General features: G+C 39.1%; 1 protein-coding gene across 15 annotated transcripts in view; it reads right to left on the bottom strand.

The window, feature by feature from the left end:
* itpr1b (inositol 1,4,5-trisphosphate receptor, type 1b) overlaps nt 1-21,371 on the bottom strand; it is an 87,539-nt gene that overhangs the window by 37,712 nt on the left and 28,456 nt on the right. For 3 of the 15 annotated variants that reach the window (XM_035948898.2, XM_035948896.2, XM_023271927.3), the window contains 20 exons: nt 21,241-21,295; nt 20,965-21,130; nt 20,318-20,485; nt 20,122-20,193; nt 19,900-20,037; nt 19,648-19,773; nt 19,338-19,538; nt 18,896-19,147; nt 17,946-18,071; nt 17,625-17,753; nt 17,431-17,448; nt 16,884-16,910; nt 16,421-16,541; nt 16,137-16,321; nt 13,953-14,101; nt 13,274-13,385; nt 11,155-11,190; nt 3,887-3,922; nt 2,851-2,898; nt 1,905-2,034 (listed from right to left, as the gene is read on the bottom strand). In XM_035948898.2, coding sequence (XP_035804791.1) covers nt 1,905-2,034; nt 2,851-2,898; nt 3,887-3,922; nt 11,155-11,190; nt 13,274-13,385; nt 13,953-14,101; nt 16,137-16,321; nt 16,421-16,541; nt 16,884-16,910; nt 17,431-17,448; nt 17,625-17,753; nt 17,946-18,071; nt 18,896-19,147; nt 19,338-19,538; nt 19,648-19,773; nt 19,900-20,037; nt 20,122-20,193; nt 20,318-20,485; nt 20,965-21,130; nt 21,241-21,295 — 2,295 coding nt within the window. The remainder of the gene's footprint in view (nt 1-1,904; nt 2,035-2,850; nt 2,899-3,886; nt 3,923-11,154; nt 11,191-13,273; nt 13,386-13,952; nt 14,102-16,136; nt 16,322-16,420; nt 16,542-16,883; nt 16,911-17,430; nt 17,449-17,624; nt 17,754-17,945; nt 18,072-18,895; nt 19,148-19,337; nt 19,539-19,647; nt 19,774-19,899; nt 20,038-20,121; nt 20,194-20,317; nt 20,486-20,964; nt 21,131-21,240; nt 21,296-21,371) is intronic. The other 12 variants (XM_035948906.2, XM_035948899.2, XM_035948900.2 and 9 more) reach the window with 6 other exon arrangements.

The following is a 21,371-nucleotide window of genomic DNA, read 5'->3' as shown; positions in this document are numbered from 1 at the left end:
CAACTAGTCTCACAAAGAGCAAGCTAAGAACAATTAGAAGATTAAAATCTCAAAGAAGGATGAGATGGTTGCAACCTTTTGTCGTCTCTCAACAGGCTCAACAGTTATTATGTGGCAACCTAGAAATAGTAGCATTATGCCTGTGAAAAATGCCAGCGAATTCAAGTATAACACAGACTTGGGTTATTCTGTGTGAATGCACCACACGAAACCTAGGTGTGGGAAAGTCATTCTGAAATCACACACAGTCACAGGTAGTCCAGCTTGAAAAGAGCTATAGACTAGTTCAGTCATCTCCAGAGTTGTTCAAATTTTCAATAAAACATAAGAAAAACCTGAGAAATGCTATGAATATGTTAAAATTATACCTATGGTGGCTTTCATTAAAAAGGGTTGCTTAGATCAGGTTTATGTAAGATGCCGTTTGGTAAAGAGAAGGTTATGATGGATGCATTGAGCAACATGTGTGTGTGCTTCTTATACACCCACTGCAAACCACTAACAACACAACATTGCATGCATCTCTAATCCATCCTACTGCTGCTGCTGCTGGCGACCACAGCCAGCCAGGGAAGAACTGGTGAGATTACAGCACCCATCAGAGCCATCGCTGGCTGGCGAGCCACTGAATCAACAACACATCCCATTCTAGATGGAGCTTAGCTCTCTGGTCGCCTGGCAACAACACGGCCGGCCGGCGTTATGCTGAGGAGAAGAGCCACTATGCTCAGTGACAGAGCCGAGGTCCAAGGGCTTAATGGAGTACAAGGCCACGACTGTGAATAAGATCTATTTTTTTTCTCTGTTCTAAGGCATCACAGATGAAATATGAGTCATCTCTGTGGTGAGAGACAGAACGACTCACTGGAATGAATAAATGCCACTTACAAACAATCTAGCAGATTTGTGAATGTCAGTCTCAATTGAGCAAAGATTGAGAAATGGAGAAACGGCAACGTCGCTTTGGTTTGTAATAGTAACTGTTTTCTGTTATGGCCTGTAAATATGCTATTGTGAAGACAACACATACACAAAATATGTGTGTTCGACCCACACTGTGTGTAATGCTACCCACTGGAAACTGTTGGTGACGTCTGACACTGGCATTTCTTTAAAATCCGAGTAGCTAACGGGCAAACATTTCCAGCACGACAGGAACTTAAAACAAACTAACATGTGGCTGGAAAGAGTTTATGAATTGATTTATCATATAAAAACAAATCCTAGATAACAAATAGGTAAACAGGGAAAGAATATTTTGTGTAAAATTTAGTTTCAATTATTTCACACCATACTGACATCTATACTGATCAGTCTGACTAGATTATCATGACATCACAAAACTTACCTACTATAAAGATTTTTTTCTAACTTATGCTAAAAACACATAAGCATTTTGACAAAATCAAAAAATGATTTTTAAATATTTCTGGTGCATCTTTTCATTTAAACAACAACAACATCTTTTCATTTAAACAATAATTTAAATTAAATAATTTGCAGTGGTCAAAACATTCCCTTTGGCATTAAGGCAGCTAAAAAAATCCCAAACCTTTGCAGAACTCACTATAAGATTGTTTCCTGACTGGCTGCTGCAACCATATAATACAAGTTATGCAGGTTCTTTCATCTCATTCTAGCTTTTGTAACATTTGAATTGCATGACTAAAGCTGATAGGCTTCCTTTCTTTTTAAGAACAAAACTAATCTGTTCCTGGATGCCGTATACTTGGAATTGTGACATAAATCAAATTATTTTTATTTTGATCTGATTTGTTGCACATTGTGCCGAGTCTGATGCAGCACTGACCCAGTTTCCCCAGCTTAATCATTTCAAAGTCATCTTATCTTATATCTATGAGCATAATCATACTGACACAAAGGTACAGTTTCATCATACACACCTGTAGGTGATTTTCCCTGCGATCCAGATGTAAGAGGCCCATTGCTGAAGGCTGTGAGGCTATCTCTCCTCGGCCCAGATTTGATGTTCCCATAGTACCGATTGACCAAAATCTGTCGCAGAGCCTCACCCTAGCAGGAAAAACAGATGTTAGGAGAAGCAGTCCAGTTTCTGTTCTTATAAATGGAGCTGGAACCCAAAGTTACTATGACATTGATGTAGAATTTACACTAATAGTTTAACATTATGTGCTCTATGTTGAGGGTTTTTCTAAGTGGGATTTACTTATAAAAACTCTCAACATAGAACACAACAGTTTACAAGGATACACAAAATAAACAATAAAAATAGATCCTCTTGTTGCAAAATAATTTTTTGAAATCTTCATTATCTCCTCTTAAGATTACAATGGCTTTACTTGAAAGTGTTCTTTATTTATGAGCGTAATGAAATAGTTGTATCACAGAGAAATTTTGTATAAATTCAAGTAAAATAAAAATGCACAAAAACGAAAAGCTACAATTGTCTGAGCCACAAAGGCATTGCTTCATCAGACGTATATTTTGGAAGAACACAGAAACAGACACAGTCTTCTTATTTGACCTCTGCCCTTCGACCTCAGTGACCAGTGATCAAAGGTGACCTCTCACATCTCAGCTAATGCAGCATTCACCATTGCTCTATGTTGGGTTGGTGTAAATCACAGCTGCACTGTCAACTACATGATCCCTTTTGTGGCAAACACATCACGAGCCATCAAAGAAGAGATGGAAAACCAAAGTTAACGTCCCCCCCGCTGATGTCCCTCACAGGTTACATATCGTATAACTGACAGGGGAGTGAGTGAGTGAGTGAGTGCCATGCTGTGGAAGCAGTCAGTCAGTTGTCGACCATCAATAAGGACGGAGGCCTGCACCAGAGCACAGCAAACCAAACTCTTTACCTACCCTCCTTTGATCCTCCAGTTGCTTCAGTGGCTGGTTGGGATCAAGCTCCTTTAAGGTGAGGTGAGTTAGCAGAAAGCATTAAAATAAGAAAAATAATTAAATAAAAAATAATTAGAAAACAAAACAGGGTGTTAATACAGTGCAAATTAGTTACTTTAATATCATGCAGGAAATTGGGTGCAAATTCGATCATGCAGTTAAGAGGGAAGTGGTTGTGTCGGGGAAGACGTGAGGTCGAGTCAAAGTCATGCAAGGCTTCATGCAAGGGAGGACTGATTTTTCGAGAACATCTACAGAACAATTAATTTTACTGCTTGTTTGAAACATCTAAAATTTCATATCGACACCAGGCTCAAATGCCCACCATCCAACGTGGGTAATTTTAAGCTTTGCACTCTTTGGCATGTGATGACTCCCTCATTACTTTACACTCACAGCAGCAAAAGTGCCTAAATTATTTACATAAGAGGACGACAAGTTGCCGGAGGGGGAGAAACACAAGCCATGAGTAAGAGAGGGGAAGAAAAAATAAAAAGAGTAGAGGTTACATAATGGAGCTGTGAGCTACTGACACACACTATAAGCACCAATCTGGCATGGAAAAGCAGCCATGACTTCAAACCACCCCCCAACCTCACCATCAGCACCATCCCACTAAAAAAAAAAAAAAAAAAAAAAGCAGGAAATTGGACTTTGCTCAAAAACCAAAGAGCTGGAAGGAAAGATGAATGAGAGGCAGGAAGGACGGAGGGAGGGAGGGAGGGATGGATGAGTGAAGAAGTGGGAGGCAGTGTGCAAACAAGGGCACACATGTAGCATAATAGTTCCACAGAGGCAGCATCGATGGGGGGTGACGCATGAAGGAGCCGTCGAAAGAGGAAATACATAACGGTGGGTCAGGACTCTTATCCGTTTAGATAAAGATATGTTAAACACCGTGCACAAATATAATGGAATGGAGTTAGTGCATGATAATCTGTGATCAGCGGTGACCCCATATTAGCGAATAGCGGGCCAGTATGGGTCTTAAACACACCTCGGCAGGGACGTCAGGCTCGGGTGGAGGAGCCAGCTGATTGGAAATAAAAGGATGGAGTTAGTTAAGGTTAGAAGGTGTTGAATTAGTCGTGTTGCTTCTGCCTCCACCTTCCCTAAAAACTCTAGCTAGTCACCTTCTCATTCCTAAAGACAGCTACTTACTGATGCATCTGTCTGTATCTAGCATTCTACCAATAGCATGCACAGCTGGACATCATCAATGTGTGTGACTTAAAGAGCCAGAGGCAGAGAGAAAGCAGACAAGGAATGTTGTGGTGATTTGTTAAAATGTGTGTCTCATGTTATTAGTTTCATGGGGTTTAGCCTGATGACACAGCACGGACAACAAGCAGCATTAACCTGATGCAGAAAGCAAAAGCTCTGTGTACTAAATAAAAAAAAAAAAAAAAACTTCTGTGCCTTCACTAAACCATAGACTGCTGGCTCAAATGCAGCACTGCGGTGTGTTTAGTATTCTGTGGTTCCCTTTTAACCTCCTGCAGCAAAGTGTTGCTGCCTATCCCCTGCATGACACTGCATTTAGTTTAAAAAGCAAGAAGTAAAACACAACAGAAAGTTAAATATGCACACTCATTTGAGTACCAATATGCACATTTGTATTCATAGCTATTTTATAAAAGCCACACAAGAATTATTTGTAATCCAGCAGCTATTCAACCTGTTTGATCATAGCAAGACAATACAGCTCAGATTAACTACTGACACTAATGGAAAGTTTCTGAACAAAAAGGCTACAACAGTGTAATTTAAAGAAAAAAAAAAACAATCCTTGATCATTAAATAACATCTGATTTAGCAGCAGAATTCATGATGTCTGAACAGTAAATGCTGGCTTTTATGGACAGAGGTGCAGTAAGTTGCAAAAACAACTAATTTTCAGTAAATACTCAAAATTAATGGAACCAACAAAATGAGATCCACAGAAAAACTGTTCAAATGAAATCAATTAAAACACCAGTATTTACCCTTGTGGTCTGTTGTGTGGCTTTATTACTGTGAGCAAAGTAAAATAAATGTAAATAGATAAAGTATATAATATACGAAAATCAATTTTCCAACCTAATAATAAAATATGAATGAAATGACTCGATAGTTTCTTGGAACAATAATAGAAAGTCAATTCAGTACTAAATACTTTAAATGAATGAAGACAGAAATAAATTTAATTCGACTATAGCCTATAGTGTACATTCATATTCCAGCTGCTTCAGTTCGCAACAACACATTTAAATTACAAACAATATAAAAATAACTTTTTACACGCACACAAAACCTCACTGCAGAGGGGGCAACAAATGTCAGACACGAAATAACAAACATGCAAGCTAACACTGGCATTTGTCTCCCTCTGTTACTCAGTCACGCTGTTTTATGCTGATTAATTGTGCAACTGGACAGGAATTTCCCTCTATCAAGCCTCCTCTAGCGTCAACACATTGATTTCCACAGAAAAAGGGTGATGCATCAAGCATGCAGCTGAAGCTATATTCAGCATCCATCACTGAGATCTTCTAATTTAGCGCAAAATTTAACCGCCGTTTCGGGCAGTGGAACACAATTACTGTCATCTACGTAATCTGACCTCGTTTCCTATGTTAGCTATTGTTAAGAGCTCTACTGTCATTTTTTGTCAGGTGTAAAAAGATGCGTCATATGAACGGCTTGACCCCATAATTGCCAGCATCAGTTCTACTTGTGATGTTTCCCAGAACATGTGATAAAATCTCAGCAGAGGTAACGCCAGACAATTAAACACAATGAGCTTCGGGGCATTTGGAGAGACAGTGGCAGTCATACGATCTCAACGACCAAGAAAATGTGTTGTATCTCCTCTGGAAGGGCTGCCAGTAATCAAACTATTTCTCAACTTAGAATAACACAGCTAAGAGCCTCAACTAATTTCCCAAAAATATAGCCAGACACAGTGAGCACTGCTTTCTCTATTCTCACCTGGAAGTCACACAAGTAAAGTCAAAGAAAGCCTTTGGGGTGTAGTAGTGTACAGAAATTTGGCCCAGTAACGGAGGCAGACCTCAAACAATTAACAGGTGTTATTTTGGCTGAAGTTTCCATTCACCACCCAAAGTAAATCCTTAATTTTCCCATGACCCTCCTTGTTTGCTGTGTGATGTCTAATTTGAGGTGCGCCACTTGCTACTGTCTCCTGGAAGATGTGTCTGCTGCACTTTTATTGCCAATTACCACTGAAGGTCACACATCAGTGGAGAGTTTAAAATTCCAGGAAAACAGAGGAAAAAAAAAAGGAAAAAAAAATGTTGGCTCTTATGTAACGGCTGCCTCAGAGCTGGCTGGAGCCCAAGAATCGTGCAGCATTAAGTTAAGGAAACTGGGACAGCCGCGTGTTGCTGAGAAACGTCCGCAGCTCCCCCTGTTGAGGAAAGAAAAACACAGCAGCCAGCATTCTCCAGATATTCACCTATGGTGGCAAAGCAGGAGGATAAACGAGGACATGAGATCTGAGGCAGTTTGGCAGAGGTAATGATGGGAGTGGCACTTAAAGTAAAGAGAAGACTGCAAGAGTTGAAAGCATGGCTGAAAAAGTAAAGGCGGGTTAGACAAAACAATAATGTTTGCAAAAGGACTGGCAGGGATGTGGTGAGAAAAATGCCCCCCAAAATGGAGGAAACAGTAATCTAGAAAGCTCAAAGTAAACAAGGAGTAATTGGTCGGGATAATGAAAAGACTATGACGGGCTGAAACAGCACAAAACTTAAAAAACAAGTGCACACATACATAGAGATCTGTACGTTCTTCTTGCAGAGAATTTTCCCCTTATATAACCTTCACTTCATATATATGTTACATACTTAGCAAACCAGAATAAGACAGAGACATCATCTCAATCAAAGACATGTAAAGGAAACACAAACACATGTAGCTTGATATGATCGGGCCTGACAATGAGTCTAGCAGGCTGGTCTAGTCTTGTTTTCCCCCGGCTTGCATTTTATCACGTTTCTATTTCTGGCAGAGTGAGATAACCTCTTGCTAATGACTGAAAAGTCATTCCACTTTATCCCGCTCTCTCATCACCCTCACTGGATATGCAAAATCCAGCCCACAGACTGGGCATGCAGCAACAAAAAGCACGGTGGAATCTGTCAGACAGTAGTGAAACTGACAGCTGCGCTCATTCCTAGAGATCTTTGGGTGGGTGTTTTTTTGGAGGGATGTCAGGGTAGGTCAGGCAGCAGCAGCAGGCTAAACACTTGGGTTACATAACCGCTATAATGGCAGTTTATCTTGCTGCTGCAGAGGGGAAGTTGGGGTTTTGGCCTGCCTGATCTTCCTGCCATTCGTCTGAATATCCACAGACTGTGCTGCCCGCCTTCGGCCAGGGCGCTGCATGCTGCTGTTAATGTGAAGTGTGTGCATGAGTGAGTGACACGCAGCATGTGCTGGTGGGTGAAGGGAGTATGTGTACATTCTTAAGATAGTGCATGAGGGAGGAGTTGATGAGACAAAGTGTTGCTCTGTGAGAACAGCCTCGTTTTTGTGGAAGCCGGGGATTTCCATCGCTTCAGTACCAAGCGACGTGCATGAGGAGGGAGGGAAAGAGGGAAAATAAAACAGAGACACAACAGAGAAACTGAGAGCATGAAGCTTCCTGGTAACTCTGGAAAGACCCTTTCCGACAATTTCTCCATTTCCCCGCCCATCATCTTATTCACTTCCCCTGCACTCACCACATTGTTGATTAAGTGACTACTGTACCACTGGCCTGTTTTTCCCCCCTCAGTGTTTTTTTTCCTGCTGGCACAGATTCGTGTCCTCTGACGATGTGCAGTTTCACTTTTGATCAACTTAAGGACTTTGAGAGAAGCTACCAAGTAGGCTAAATATTTTATATGTGATCCCATGACAGTGGCAACTTCCTGTCTACTGACATCTGAACTCAATACTATCCATAAAAAAGCCACAGAAACAAGCCAATAAGTGGACGTTGAGTTTTCATTCATTTGTGAACCTTTATTCACAAAGTCAAGAATCAACTTTGATGTTTATTTTTACTAATAACATAGTTTGATTCACTAGATTTAGATTTCGGCTATAAGCTTGCTATTGGAAGCACTTTGAATGTGGCGTTTTCTTCCCTTTCCGCAAATTCACATTTTACAAAAACCCTTTCACTCTGGGCAACTACAACTAAGCTTCAAGCTTAGCTAAGAATTTAGATCATGTAGTAAGGCAACCCTGGTAGTTCTTTGTCAGTGAATTAGTGAACAGTGCTAACAGTGTTAGCCTCTTGTGCAAATGTTTCACCAAAACAATTCCTCTGTCAGTATTTTAAGACGGCACCATCACTGCATCCTGGGCTTAGCAGGACCTAAGACGACTGCGATTGGTTTAAAGAAATACAAACAAGCCAGTGTTTTTTACCTGAATGAATTTAGCTAAGTGATAATGATGTGCAGTCAATGTGAGACTACAGAAAACATGGATTAGAAGTCCTGATGAAGACCTTTTGATATGGTTCTATAAAAATGACGTAAATTGAGCCACGAGTTAAGATTGTTTCGTCAATTTTTTTACAGGAATTTCTATATAAAATTTTTGTACATTTCTAAATAAAGTAACAAAGTGCTTTACAACAAAAAATAGTTGAAAATGTAAAAAAAAAATCACATTAAGACAAGGAAAAGGAAAAAGATCATTTAAAAAGCAAAGCAAAGTTTTAAAAAGTAAAAATGTCATGATCTAGGTATAAAATATATTCTTGATTAATATTAGCTTTAATTTTAAAATGAATCAGTCACATTAACCCAGACTCAAGGTGTTTATTACACAGGTAATAAAATGAGTTACTAAAACAGCCAAAAGACTCTGGAAAACTTTCATGCCGTGCTATGGAACATAAGGAACTAGACTGGAAGCCAAACCATACGGTGCCTTTAAATGTATCAAAAAAGTTTTGAAACTGATTGTAAAAGTCACATTCAGCTGTGATTAGAGCCAAGATGCGTTCTTGTCTTTTAGAAACGGTCAAAAGAAGAGCGGCTGACTTCAGAGAGCTACAGGTGGGTGGACAGACATCTGGCATGAATAAAGAAAGTTGTAACAGTTCATGAGAAGAGGAAACAAAAGCCTGGACTTTTTGACTATAAAAGATCCGGGGATGTTGAAAGATATTTGGACCTGTTCATAGGAAACTACTTAGACAAAATCCAGCAGTAGTTATAAGAATTGTCTGTAAAAAAAAATTCTGCAGAACATACTAAAAAAAAACATTAGAGATAAGTTAAATGCTTCGTAAACAGAACTCCTCACAAGCTATAGATTTGGCCTTTCCCATAATATTAGTCAGGAGTGGCATTTGAAACAGGCTTAACTGTAAAGACACTCAGAATCCCTGTGACTCTCAGTCGCTATCAGAAAGGAGAAGCCTGTTTTGTCCTCTTGTTTAAAGGCCACAGGTCAGGACCGCCACACACAGTTCAACCCCGTGTTATGAGTCCGTTAGATGGAGTATCCCCGGCTATATATACACTCACACCTGCTCTAATGGAAGCAAGAGGCTTAGAGGAAAACTATGCTCCCTTACCACCATCCATCATTGGGGGGCATGTAGACTGAGTGACCGGAAACATAGAAACAGTTCTATGATGTAACGCAGTGTAACACAATAACCTAAATAAATACCTTGTCCAGTTTTTATGGAGCCCACTTAGCTGTTTGTGTGTTGACTTTGTATGGTTGTGCAGTTGGACCACCACTGCACCACTGGAGACACAGAGAATACGTTCTTTGTATTTATTCTGATCATAAAATTTTAACTACTTCTGGACTAAAATAAAGAGAAAGAAATGTAATGTCGGGAATGTGTGCCAATCTAACTAAATATATTAAAGATAAAATATCTAATTAGGTTGCATGATATTGGAAAAATTGTTCCTCTGCAATAGATATTGAGACATCTAAAAATACAGGAATTTTCCCCAGATAACATGAATAACCGCATTTGTGGTGGTTCTGAAGCAATGATTTAAATAGTCAAACAAATTAGCCACGTTGCTTTGCTTTGGCAACAACTGCAAGATGCTGCTGGCAGAATAACACCTTATTCTGTGGCTGAAATATTTCCAATTAATGTTGCATTTCTTTTTGAGACCAACTCCTCAGTTTCAGTGTTTTTCATCTGTTCCTCGTTCATTTCACTGTCTATAAATCAACAAACTTTGTCTTTTAAATGAAGTTGTGAATCCGAGAATCCTTTAATCTGAGTAAATTTAGTTTTGTCAGTGTCTGTCTTAAAAAAATAAGAACTGTATGAGTTGCTTTTTATATCAAGCAGTAAATAAAATTATAGCAAGATGTGTTTGAGTTAAACTGCTTTTCTTCACATTACATTTACTGTCACTATAGAGATGTTGATGCTGATATATTGTGAAGTCCTGCGTCATACAGTTCTTAATTTTATGCAGAACATGTGCGATCACATATAAATGCAATCCAATGCCACAACATCCAGGTTTAAAGCCTCAGACATGGGTGTTAGAAACAATAATTTAAACATACTGGATTCTGTTTTTCTGGTCACTCAGTTTACACAGCCTCATTCAATGACCCCCCTATTGTTTTCTCCTCCTGCAATTTCATTAATCTGTATTTGTCCATATCTGATTCAGATCACGACAGTTAGAATATAGAAAATTAGATGGCTGAGAGGGGTGCAAATATTAACAGACAAGGAATGTGAATTTCAAAAAGAAAAGATTAAAACCGATTCCTATAGTATGAAAAATATGTGTTAGAGTTTAGATAAAACTACAAAAAAATGCCCCCTTCACTGAATTGGTACACTATGGACCCACACAGACAGTGATAAAAGGCTTCAGCTGCCTAAAACTGCTGTTGTTGTCAAGTTGCACAGCTGTCAAATGAAACTGATAAAAACAGTGATATGTCGAAAATCACCTACAATCATTCAGGACTTTGCATTTCTTCTAAAACCTCCTTTGGCTAATAAGTGAACTCCAACACGTGCCAGCAAATAAATACACCACCATGTACAGGCACAACAGACAAGCATTTTGCATAATGTGAGCTAGACATGTTAGCGGTAGGCTACATTTCTACATGGAGCTCTTTAAACACAGCATGGATTAAGCTGCTGACACAGATGGGATTTTGCTGCTAGAAGGCCTACTTGGAGCACAAGCACGTCTACGTTGTTAGTGGGAGACAAATCAAATGAACATCACAATAGTAAGTAAAATGATCAACCTCAGCCACATCCATTTCATCATCAAAGGCAATCAGCTGCAAGAGAAGAAGTATAGGGGGCAGAGAGTTAGTAGAGGCAGATTAGTGGGTTAAAGCTCCGTCATGTCAAGTGTGCAAATGTAAAGCTCATTGCAAACTCTCACACATGCAGCAAGTTAGTGAACAAACAGTGGAAGGACAGAACATAAAAGCTCAAAAACAGAGGGAAGGCATCATAGTAGAAACACGCCTGCACCATCATGTTTCACTGTTTTAGAACACTGAAGCACTGATGATATTAAGCTTGTCGGATCAACAGAAAGAGTTAGTGTTAAGAGAAGTTTTTTGCCTTTCTTTGTTTAGTTTTGCGCATATTTATTAAGGCCTTCTGTCAAACACTAGCTGAGGAGTTCTGTGGGTGAACACTGTGTGATCAGATGTTTTCACTTTGCCTAAAGCTGAATCAAAAGTCATAAAATACACAGTAAAATATCTCAGACATGGAATCATATAAATCATATCTTTATGGCCTACTGTAATAGTGCCTTTCTCACTCGTGTAGATTTAGTGTTCAGAGCCTCAACACATCTTTAACCTAAAATGACTTGTAACAAACACACATATTCATGTATTTTAAACCTCATATGTGACTTTAAAAAACCTACTGCACAATTCAGCAGATTAGTGTAAAAAAAAAAAATCATTTGTGATTTGATGTTGCTAAAGAATAGAACATCCATACTCCATGTAGGTGGATTCTTTTATAGGAAATATACATAAAGTTTAAGATGGAATAAAAATGTCTGTCAACCTCCACTTAACTTTACAACAACCCTTCTCTGAACTACTGTAAAAAAGACACACATGTGAAACTCATTTTAAAGTGGGCTGAGTCTGTGGTAATATCCAAAACAGACTGATAAAGTAATAAAGCTGCTGGAATATATCAACAAAATCCATTAAAGACACATTTTTGCTCTCATATTGAATGAGTTAGACTTTATACTATATTGACTGTATATTTACTATGTGTTCTGAGTTTGGGCAGAATGCAAATGCTCTAAAATATTCTACCTCTATAAATAAAGTGAGAAGTGCTTTCTGTGTTTGTCACAGTTATCGACCATTCCGCATTTTTGCCTGTAAAGCAGAAGAAAAACTAAGTTCTCTGTTTTTGAACTCACCACATGTGGATAATAATCTTTTATTTGTTGAAATGCCTTGCAATTAACAACTGGATTCAAAACAGAAAGGCTGATTTATTTATTTTTTTTTTTCTGGTTCCCCCTGGTTCCCACAGCTGCCATGACCAAGCAGCAGAAGTTACTAGTACAATGATGAGATATGATCAATCACTAGCTTCCCACCTGTCAACACTGTGATCAATAGCACAAATGGCCAAACCATGAGTACCATCTCTGAAGAACTGAACTAGCATTTCTGCAGTAGCAGCAGTCACACGTGTTGATGGAGCTTTGTAATCTATAATGTAACTGCTTCCTTGTGGATATGCATGAAACGCAAACACAACGAGAACCTAGTGCTCATAAAAACAGTCCCATATAGTGGTCACAAACTCCACAAGGTGACTTTAAAGCACACTGCCAACCAGCGAATCAAGAATAAAATGTCATAGCACTTCCCAGAAAAGCACATTAACAGACAACTGATTAGAAATTAGTTTAACAGTTCATTAGCAGCTAATGAATGGTGTGTAAAATGAATGACAGTGTTGGATCATGCAAGTTAATAGTGTTAATCCGTTAGAGGTATTGTTTGCTAAAGTATTTTGGGGAAAAAAGCAATGAGGGAATCTAAGAGTTTCAGAAACCCTACAAAACCATTAAACTAGGCAAGTATTCACAAACTGCTGAGGTTCCTGCAATTTCACATGAAAGACCTGATGACAAACATATGGATTATTTCCTTTGAGCATGCTATACAGGCTCCAGAGACAACCAAGTTTCTTATATTATTTCTTTTTGATCTTTGGTCTTCCAGTAAGTTTGGTGCAGTGGGACAGGAACAGTATATCCTGAGATAAATGAAAGTGTTTTAACTTGTTTCAGCTCATGTGTGGGTGAATCTTGGGCACAGCTACAAACAGATGACGAGAAAGTGGAACACAGAAGGTACATACCTTCTCCCCATAGCCCCTGTCTTTTGTCATCATTTCCCTCAGTGTCTGCAGCACTTTGATGCACAGGCGCTCCTCATTCTCCTCCAGCAACTGCTTGGTGTGTTTGATCAGTCTGGTCGAAGAGAAAAACAGAAGAAACAGGAAAAAGTGAGTATATACACATGGACTGATGAAAGCTGCAGTTCTCAAACCCCCACTACCACCACAACTGAATACACCTCAAGTCCCGTTATAATCACAGCAGAGTATTTTAGCAGATATTCATCATACTGTGATGCGTCTTTTAGCCTAGAACAACAGATTTGGAAGTAAAGGAGTCTGACGGCATATTTTAGTGTCTTGGACATGAATAAAAATGAAAAAGTAAATTTTTCATCATTGTGGAATTTTGCAGTAACACACCATTGTAGATGTTTAATGTGCTACTATTGTATTCCACTGTGACAACTTTAAATTGTAGGATAATCTGTGCATTAACAATGTCTCTGTGTCCCGCCAGAATATCTGTAATCCAACCTGAGTTCATGTGATCGTGTGTGTGTGTCTAGGTGTGCATATTTTTCTGGATAAAAAATTCCCCAAGTCACTGCTATGACATGGGTAAGGTGAATAACAAATGAAGCAATTCATGTGTTAAGGAAAGTCCCTAACCCACTTGTGTGTGCAAGTTTAGACTCACCTTGATATGAATCCTCCACTTTCACATTTCTTGCGAGCGTCTGTGTTTTCAGGGAAAAGCAGCTCCGGACGATGCAGGACATCAACCAGCACAGAGAGCTCAGCTTGGACCAACGGCCTCAGACGGTCCTCCAGTGCAGACACTATGTCCTAAAGAGCAAAGTGACAAAAGCAGAGGATGCAAAGACTAAAGATGTTCTTAAAAGATTTCACAGACTTACTGTGAATGTATATATCAAAAAGCAGAAACATGACTGAATCCACTGAAAGAATCGAAAGCCAGTAACGAAGGACATATACTATCAGATATTTTCACACGATTGAGAAACTATTTAGAGTTTAGCACCTCTAGTACAGTAGACTATTGAAAGTTCTAGCTTATGTCACATTCGCTAGACTGTCATGTAGAGTTAAATGATTAATTCCACTCCTATATTTATCATAACCTGCTGTACATTCAACCAAATTCTATCAAAGAGATCCAGCTGCAATCAATCTCAAAATATTGTAACAACTGTTTTATGGGATTAATGTTAGAGAAACTGAAGGAGATAGATCCAGTGCATTAGACACATAACCAAAGTAAACTATATGTATGATACAACATCATGTCGTTTTACTATATGAACTTCCTGTCACATCTGGTGACAATGCAAATAAGGGAAGTAGCATCATAAAGCCTAATATCTGATGGTTATTACAGAACTGTGTGGGCTGTCCAGTGAGTGGCAGAACAACAGGGGCTCTTAGGAGGTGAAAAAGATAAGAGAAAACAATCAACGTTGAATCATGCAGCCTGAGAAATTCTATTCCCTAAATAAAGCCAAGAATAAGTGGGAAGGAAACCACTTTGAGCACCACGTTACTCTGGGAATGGGTCAGTAATCAAAACAGCCTTGGAAAACTTTGGCAATTTTATCATAGATTGGTCGACTAATCTAAAATGCTTATTTACATTAAAATAGGATGAAGTTCTTTATCTGACCTTGACAGTGTTGTGCAAGTAGAGATAACAGCTGAACTGAACCAGCCATGTCAGTAATTTTTCAGACTTCCAGTGAACACTGAGTCACATGTTACAAGAAAATAGGGCGTAACGGTTAAGTCTTCTTTTCCTATTAGAAACCACTTCTACAGTATTTTGTTTACTGCACAGTTACTGAAAGCATTAGGTCACACTTGGCAAACTGCCAACTGTTAATGACCTAAATATTCAGTCATGGCAGATTCATGTAGATATAATGGCAGACTGAGCTTTCTCTGAACATATTTTCTACCACAAGAAGCCCAGATAAGAGTTGGAAATAAACTGCTGTTCTCCAGCTACCTGAGAGGTGAAAAATGTATTTAAGGATTAAAAGAGCAGCCTGTCAGGTAGGAAAACCTTCAGGCAACTGTTGCTTTGATAGCCTGTTCAGGTTTAAATAGTCCCATTTTTACAGAAAACGGAATAATTAGACTGAATGAGTTGGCCAAGGAGGAAAAACATGCCGACCCATTCACATACATGAGGAGGTGAAAATAATAAGAGTAACACTGTTGAATCCTACTATCACTAATGCAAAAAGGTTTTAGCAAATATATTTAACTTGAGGAAAATGTGATTATTATTTTTATTAGTGTTTGAGTCAAACACTAATTATTCCATAAAAGCAGACACAATGCAACTGTAAAACGCCATCATTTTTAAAAGATACATGTAATTGCATGGCTAAATACAAATGATCATTTAGTATAAACAAATGGCTACCAATCAGTCATTTGTCTAAGCAAGCCGGTTGAAAAACAATAAAAACTGCTTGGGCTATTGTGAATTTAGCAGTTTATGGTATTTGCCCCTTCTTTAGTCCACTTCCTCTCTGCCAGATTGACTATGGCACACTGTCTTGCATCACTGAAAGAAACTGATGTCCTGCACCACTCTTCCATCAGATGTGTGTTTTATGGGTGATATAAAATCAATTACCGCCTTCTGTTCTTCATCATAAACCTGCCTTCTTTATACACACAGGTGACAGAGAATTATAGTACATACACACAAAATAAACAATTGACTGAACCAACATTTTTATCAGCATTTACAGGTGCCTTTCAATCACTCAAATCTAACCGGTATTTTTTGGTTTTATTTGCTTTTGCTATGCTAGTTTTTGTTGTTTTTACTTACTGACTGTGCTGTACTGACCTGTAGCCTCTCAATGATGTTTCTGTAGTCTTTTGAGGTAGTCAAGCCGGAGTCTCGTCTGGAGGTGTTTTTAGCAGATAGTCTCCAGCTGAGGATGCTCTTCTGCACAACATTATTGGACTTGACGAACAAGTTGTTCACCTGACTGTCTAGGTCCACAGGGATGGCAATTGCTCTGCTCTTAGCTAGACAGAAGAGACAGAGAAAGTAGATGTAAAATGTGCCACAACGTCCTTTTAATGTCCAGAAATTGGTGGCTGGTGTTCGTTAGTTTAATATCTTACCCACGTCTGAGAGGACTTTAATGCAAGCCTCAACTGATGCCTTCTGAACAGGGTTAAGCCAGTTACAATGGTAAACCCTAAATACTCCCTGAAGCAGTTGAACAAATACTGGCTGACGAGTCTGTAAGACAGTAAAAGAAAATTAAACACAAGAGCTCTATGAAGAGGGTAAAGGTGAAAAGGATTACACATACTTTATTAGACAGATTGAGCTGAAAACTGAAATATTATTCAATAACCAACAGAGTGCCTATTATGCTCCCTGACTATGTGGAATTAATTTATGGTACACATGACAATGAGAGGATACTATGGCATCTATGGTGGGAGGGTTAACAGCTTCAGGCCCAGTAAGCCAGCTGTTCATCATCAGATGCACTCCCAATACCACACACCAAACCAGTGTTCAACAGTGAGTACAACTGAGTTCTACCCGGCCACCGCCCTAAAGTACAATAAATACCTCTGTTATCTTTCCAAAAATGGTTGCCTGTTTCAAGAGAAAAAGCAAAGGGTTGCGGTGTCATCATGTATTGGTAAAACCTCAGCAAAGAATATTCTCAGAAACTATTACATAATGGGAAATCAACTATTTCTACTGGAACCAATTGGAAACAAAAAAAAAAGCTCCACAAAACAGACAGCAGGGTATCGAGTGGGCAGCTGTAAATAATTCAAAAACACAAAGTAACTGTAGAGAGGGTTTTGAAATCTATAGAGGGTAGTGGTCATGATTTATTGGGAAAGTCGTGGGCGACGAGACACGGCTACAACAAGGTCTAGGAAATGGAGTGACCACATTGCATCAGTGCATCATTTGCACCGCGTCCCAGCAAAAGACATTGTGCAACACACCCACAGATCTGGGAAGAACAGAGTCTGTGTGCTGACTAAGCTATGAAAATGTGAAAACCCACAGAGTGAATACTTCTTAACATTTGGACTCTGTTGATAAGGAACACACCCAAAGGATGGAAAAGAAAATTTGGGGGAGAGTCACTGTTACTTACATACATATGGCGAGCCATCTATGCAAAGGGAAGAATGTCATATTTTGTAGTATATATATGCGTATATGGACGTGAGAAGCTTTCCTTTTTAAAAACTGATAAACTTGAGAATACATGTGATTTATAGACTATACAAAGAAATCACAATTGCAAGCCTGATTGTAACATGCATTTCAATAGCTAGTCATCACTACCTGCAAACTTGTGCTCTGGTCAGAGAAAGGAGAGCTGAAGAAACATGTGACAATGCTCATGACTGTCTCGGTTACATAACGCTCCAGCATGGTATCCGCATGCTTCCTGTCGCTGGTGTTGTTGCACACCTAAAAGAAGGACAAAAAAGCGATTAGCATGACGCACAGCCACTGGCTCACACTTCCTGGATGTGGGCGACAGGTAGTGTGTGTTCACTGCATGCTGGGTTGACAAAATCATCCGAATACATGACCCAGTATAAAGCAGAATAGCATTTTCCATCAACTGATCAGTCAATCGTTGGATACATTGTGGCTTACCCTACAAATGTCCACCAGAAAGTTCTCAAACAGCTTCCACATGTGGTTGGACGTATAAATCTCCTTCATCTCCACCTCTGTGTCCACATAACAGTGGTTTAGGAAGTTGATATAGGCAACCTTCACCTGTTAAAGTCCAAAAAAAACCATTTAATAAGGCACATTTACCAGAAAGGGGCTGGCAACTATGGCAGTTTTAAAGAATTTATGTCTAATCCTGTAGAAAAGTAAAAGTGAAAAAGGGATTACCTTAACAAGTAAAACTATACTGTCATCCAGTACAGATCTCCTCAGTGATCTACAATGTTGTTTGTGGTTCTTAAGCTCCCCTTTGGGTTCTTGTTTTAAAAAAAATACATGAGGCTGAAATTTTTTACTAATCTAATGAGGTATTTTTATCTAATGGCTTCATGCAGGTCTACAGTGCTGTCAGACTTTACAACTAGTGCTGCTCACAGTTAACCACACACTGAAATTCTGTTTATATTCTGAATAGTTTGTGAAAACCAGGTGCAATATCTGCTTTTCTACACATACTAGAAAATTGGCTATACTGTCAGTTTTCTACTTTACAAATATTTTCACGGTTTTTCTATTCATCAAACAGTCCATGCATTACCACTGATATGTGCAACAATGTTATTTTTAGAACTAGTACTTATGTGTATTTATTAACATTTTTGTACTACATTCCTTAAATGTTTGCACTATCTTTGCTGCTGAAACACTGCAAACGTTCCCACTGTGGGACCAATAAAGGACCTTAATTTATCTGATCTTAAAGTGGCATCAAGATCTTTTTAGAAATTCAAGTCTGACGCACCCTAAACTTTCACCTCATTTGACCGGTTTCATGCCAGTTTGTTTCAGTACACAACAAACCTAAAATCATCTAAAATATAAAGTGAACACACACTCATTAAAACAGATATAGAAAAACTCATTCACACCTCAGGAATACAGTCTTCATGAGTAACGACCCGCACAATATCATCCAGTGGTAACAATGAGTTACACTTTATCTCAGTGTAGACGTTCTTGCCCTCAGTGCAGACAGCGAGCAACTCAACTAGGTGGATGTGGTACATTAGAGGGCTATTTTCATCCATGCGATCCCGCTCTGAACGCATCATCTGGACGAGGGTCTGGAAGGAGGCACGATCGTTGTAGAAGACCAGGACATCCTCACCTGAGTTTACCAGCTGAGTGGGAGAGTGGAATGTACAGTTTTATTACTGAAGCTTCTTGTAAGTACAGTTTACTTAGAATCACCACAGTTTTATCGATTATCGATATTATGAACACTTTGTCTTCCTGTTTTAATCGGAATCACTGTCTCCTCTGTGAAGTGTTGCTATCATTACTAATTTAACTAAAGCTCACAGAACAGACCTCTGCCATGACAATGTCCTGACACTTCTTGATGAACTTGTTCTCAGCCTTGACAATAGTCTGCAGAAACTTGAGATACTGGACATGACGACCGTGTGTCTCGGTACAGTGGACAAAGTGCTGAACTACACGTTCGTTGATCTCACTGCACAGCTGGAAGTTATTCATGAAGATGTGCTGCATGGTGACTGCCTCCAGGATCTGAGTGAGAGAAAAGAAGAGGGGATTCATTTTGTTAGTTTGGAAATTCAACTCTTGATTTGTAGAAATCAGTCCCTAGAGGTAACTGTGGGATGCCTGAGATACTCACCCCTGGGTTAAGAAATAAGTTGATATGCTTGTGGAGAAGAGCCTGGTTCTGCTGGTTCCCTGCACAGAAATTCTGCAGAAACTCATGAGCCAACTTCATGATCTCCTGCATTCGAACATCTTCACCCTGGTACAGATGATACAGATTTGCTTTATATTACAATGGGGAACTGCAAACGTGTAGAATCTATGCAGATCTTTAAGCCTCCTAATTATTATACAAGCAATACAAGATTCAGTTTGAGTGTTGCACCTTCTCATAGGGGATCTGCAGTAGTTCCAGCACCACACTGTGAGCTCCCATGTTCCTCAGCAGCCTCTGTTGCTGTTTCTTGCTCTTCTTTCCTGAGCTTCCCTCCTGAACGCACAGTTTACTGAGGCGCAGCAAGATCTGAACACAAACAGGAAAAGGATTTCTATAACAAGCATTAAGCCATAGACATGAAAATAAATATTTAAATCCAAACAGGTATACCTCTTTAACCACTCTGTAGTTGTAACTGCTGGTACTTTCTGTCTTCTTTTTGTCTGAACCAAGTGAATCTCCCTGTAAAACAGCAAGGACAAGACATTTAAATTGCATCACGTTGCATCTTATATAGTCTTTATTGGAGCATATAGGCCCTTTGATGCACATTTCTTCTTGTCAGCACACCAAACCTTCAGCATACCTTCTTTTTGTTGTCAGACTCTGAAGGTCCATCTCCATCCATCCCATCTTCTCCTTGCCTCTTGTAAACCCAAAGCTCAGACTTTTCCACAATAGAACGCAGCTGGTCCAGATCTGACTTGATCTGCTTGTAGTTGTCAACATCCTGACTGGTAACCAGCAGCTGGACCTACATTTAGGTGAAGGATGGTATAATTCGTGAGGAAAGGCAAGTTTATCCGTATTGCAAATTTCATACAGGATAGCAATTGAAAATGCAAAGGCAAAGAAAGAAAATCTGAATAAAAACCTTCCAATTAAAGAGTAAAGGAAAAAACTAAAGATAAAGTATAGAAACAGTACAGGCAACTTTAAATGTAAAAACATATTTAAATCAGAAATTACAGAATATTTAAAAGTGGCACATTACATAGAAGCTGAATAAAAGGACAGTCTTTACCTTAGTTTTAAAAATGGCTACTATTGAGGGATATCTAATTTCTAAGGGCAACCAATTCAAGCACTGGGCAGCATAAAGGCTAAAACTCATTTCATTTTAGCTTAAGTTTAATTCCATAAATCCATGAGTTAGTCAGTATATATTGCTACAGTATTGTATTATCCTAGATGCATGTGTGGTTAGATAAATGATAATGTGGTATTCCTTACTTGTTTGAAGGCCATGAGGACCTCCTGTCTCTGGCTGAAGTGCCTGAAGAGCAGGTGAAGTGCTCCAGACACGAGTGGTGGATAGTCATGCATAGTCAGGTGCAGCAGGACCCGCAGGAAGGTGCGACCACCATGGTCATCCAGGTCTAGTGGAGTGTTCTCTTCACTAAACAAAAACACTTTGCCTCAGTTTTGATATATTATAATGTTAACCTGATTCAAGGTATCAACAGCCACATAGAAAAGCTTTGGAAAAGCTATAAATCTATGACTTACCTTCCTCCAAAGATCCCCTCTGCCTGTTCCTCAATGTTCTCAAAGTCAAAGTTGCCTAGAGGAAACAATTTAAGAAACACGAAGTTCAAATAAGTCTGTTTTATCGTGTATAGGTTACAAAATGGTAAATA

The sequence above is a fragment of the Amphiprion ocellaris genome, chromosome 5 (assembly GCF_022539595.1).
Source record: "Amphiprion ocellaris isolate individual 3 ecotype Okinawa chromosome 5, ASM2253959v1, whole genome shotgun sequence".
Taxonomy (NCBI): Eukaryota; Metazoa; Chordata; class Actinopteri; family Pomacentridae; genus Amphiprion; species Amphiprion ocellaris.
The sequence above is the reverse complement of the archived record's forward strand: the minus strand, read 5'-3'. Positions and strand labels throughout refer to the sequence as shown.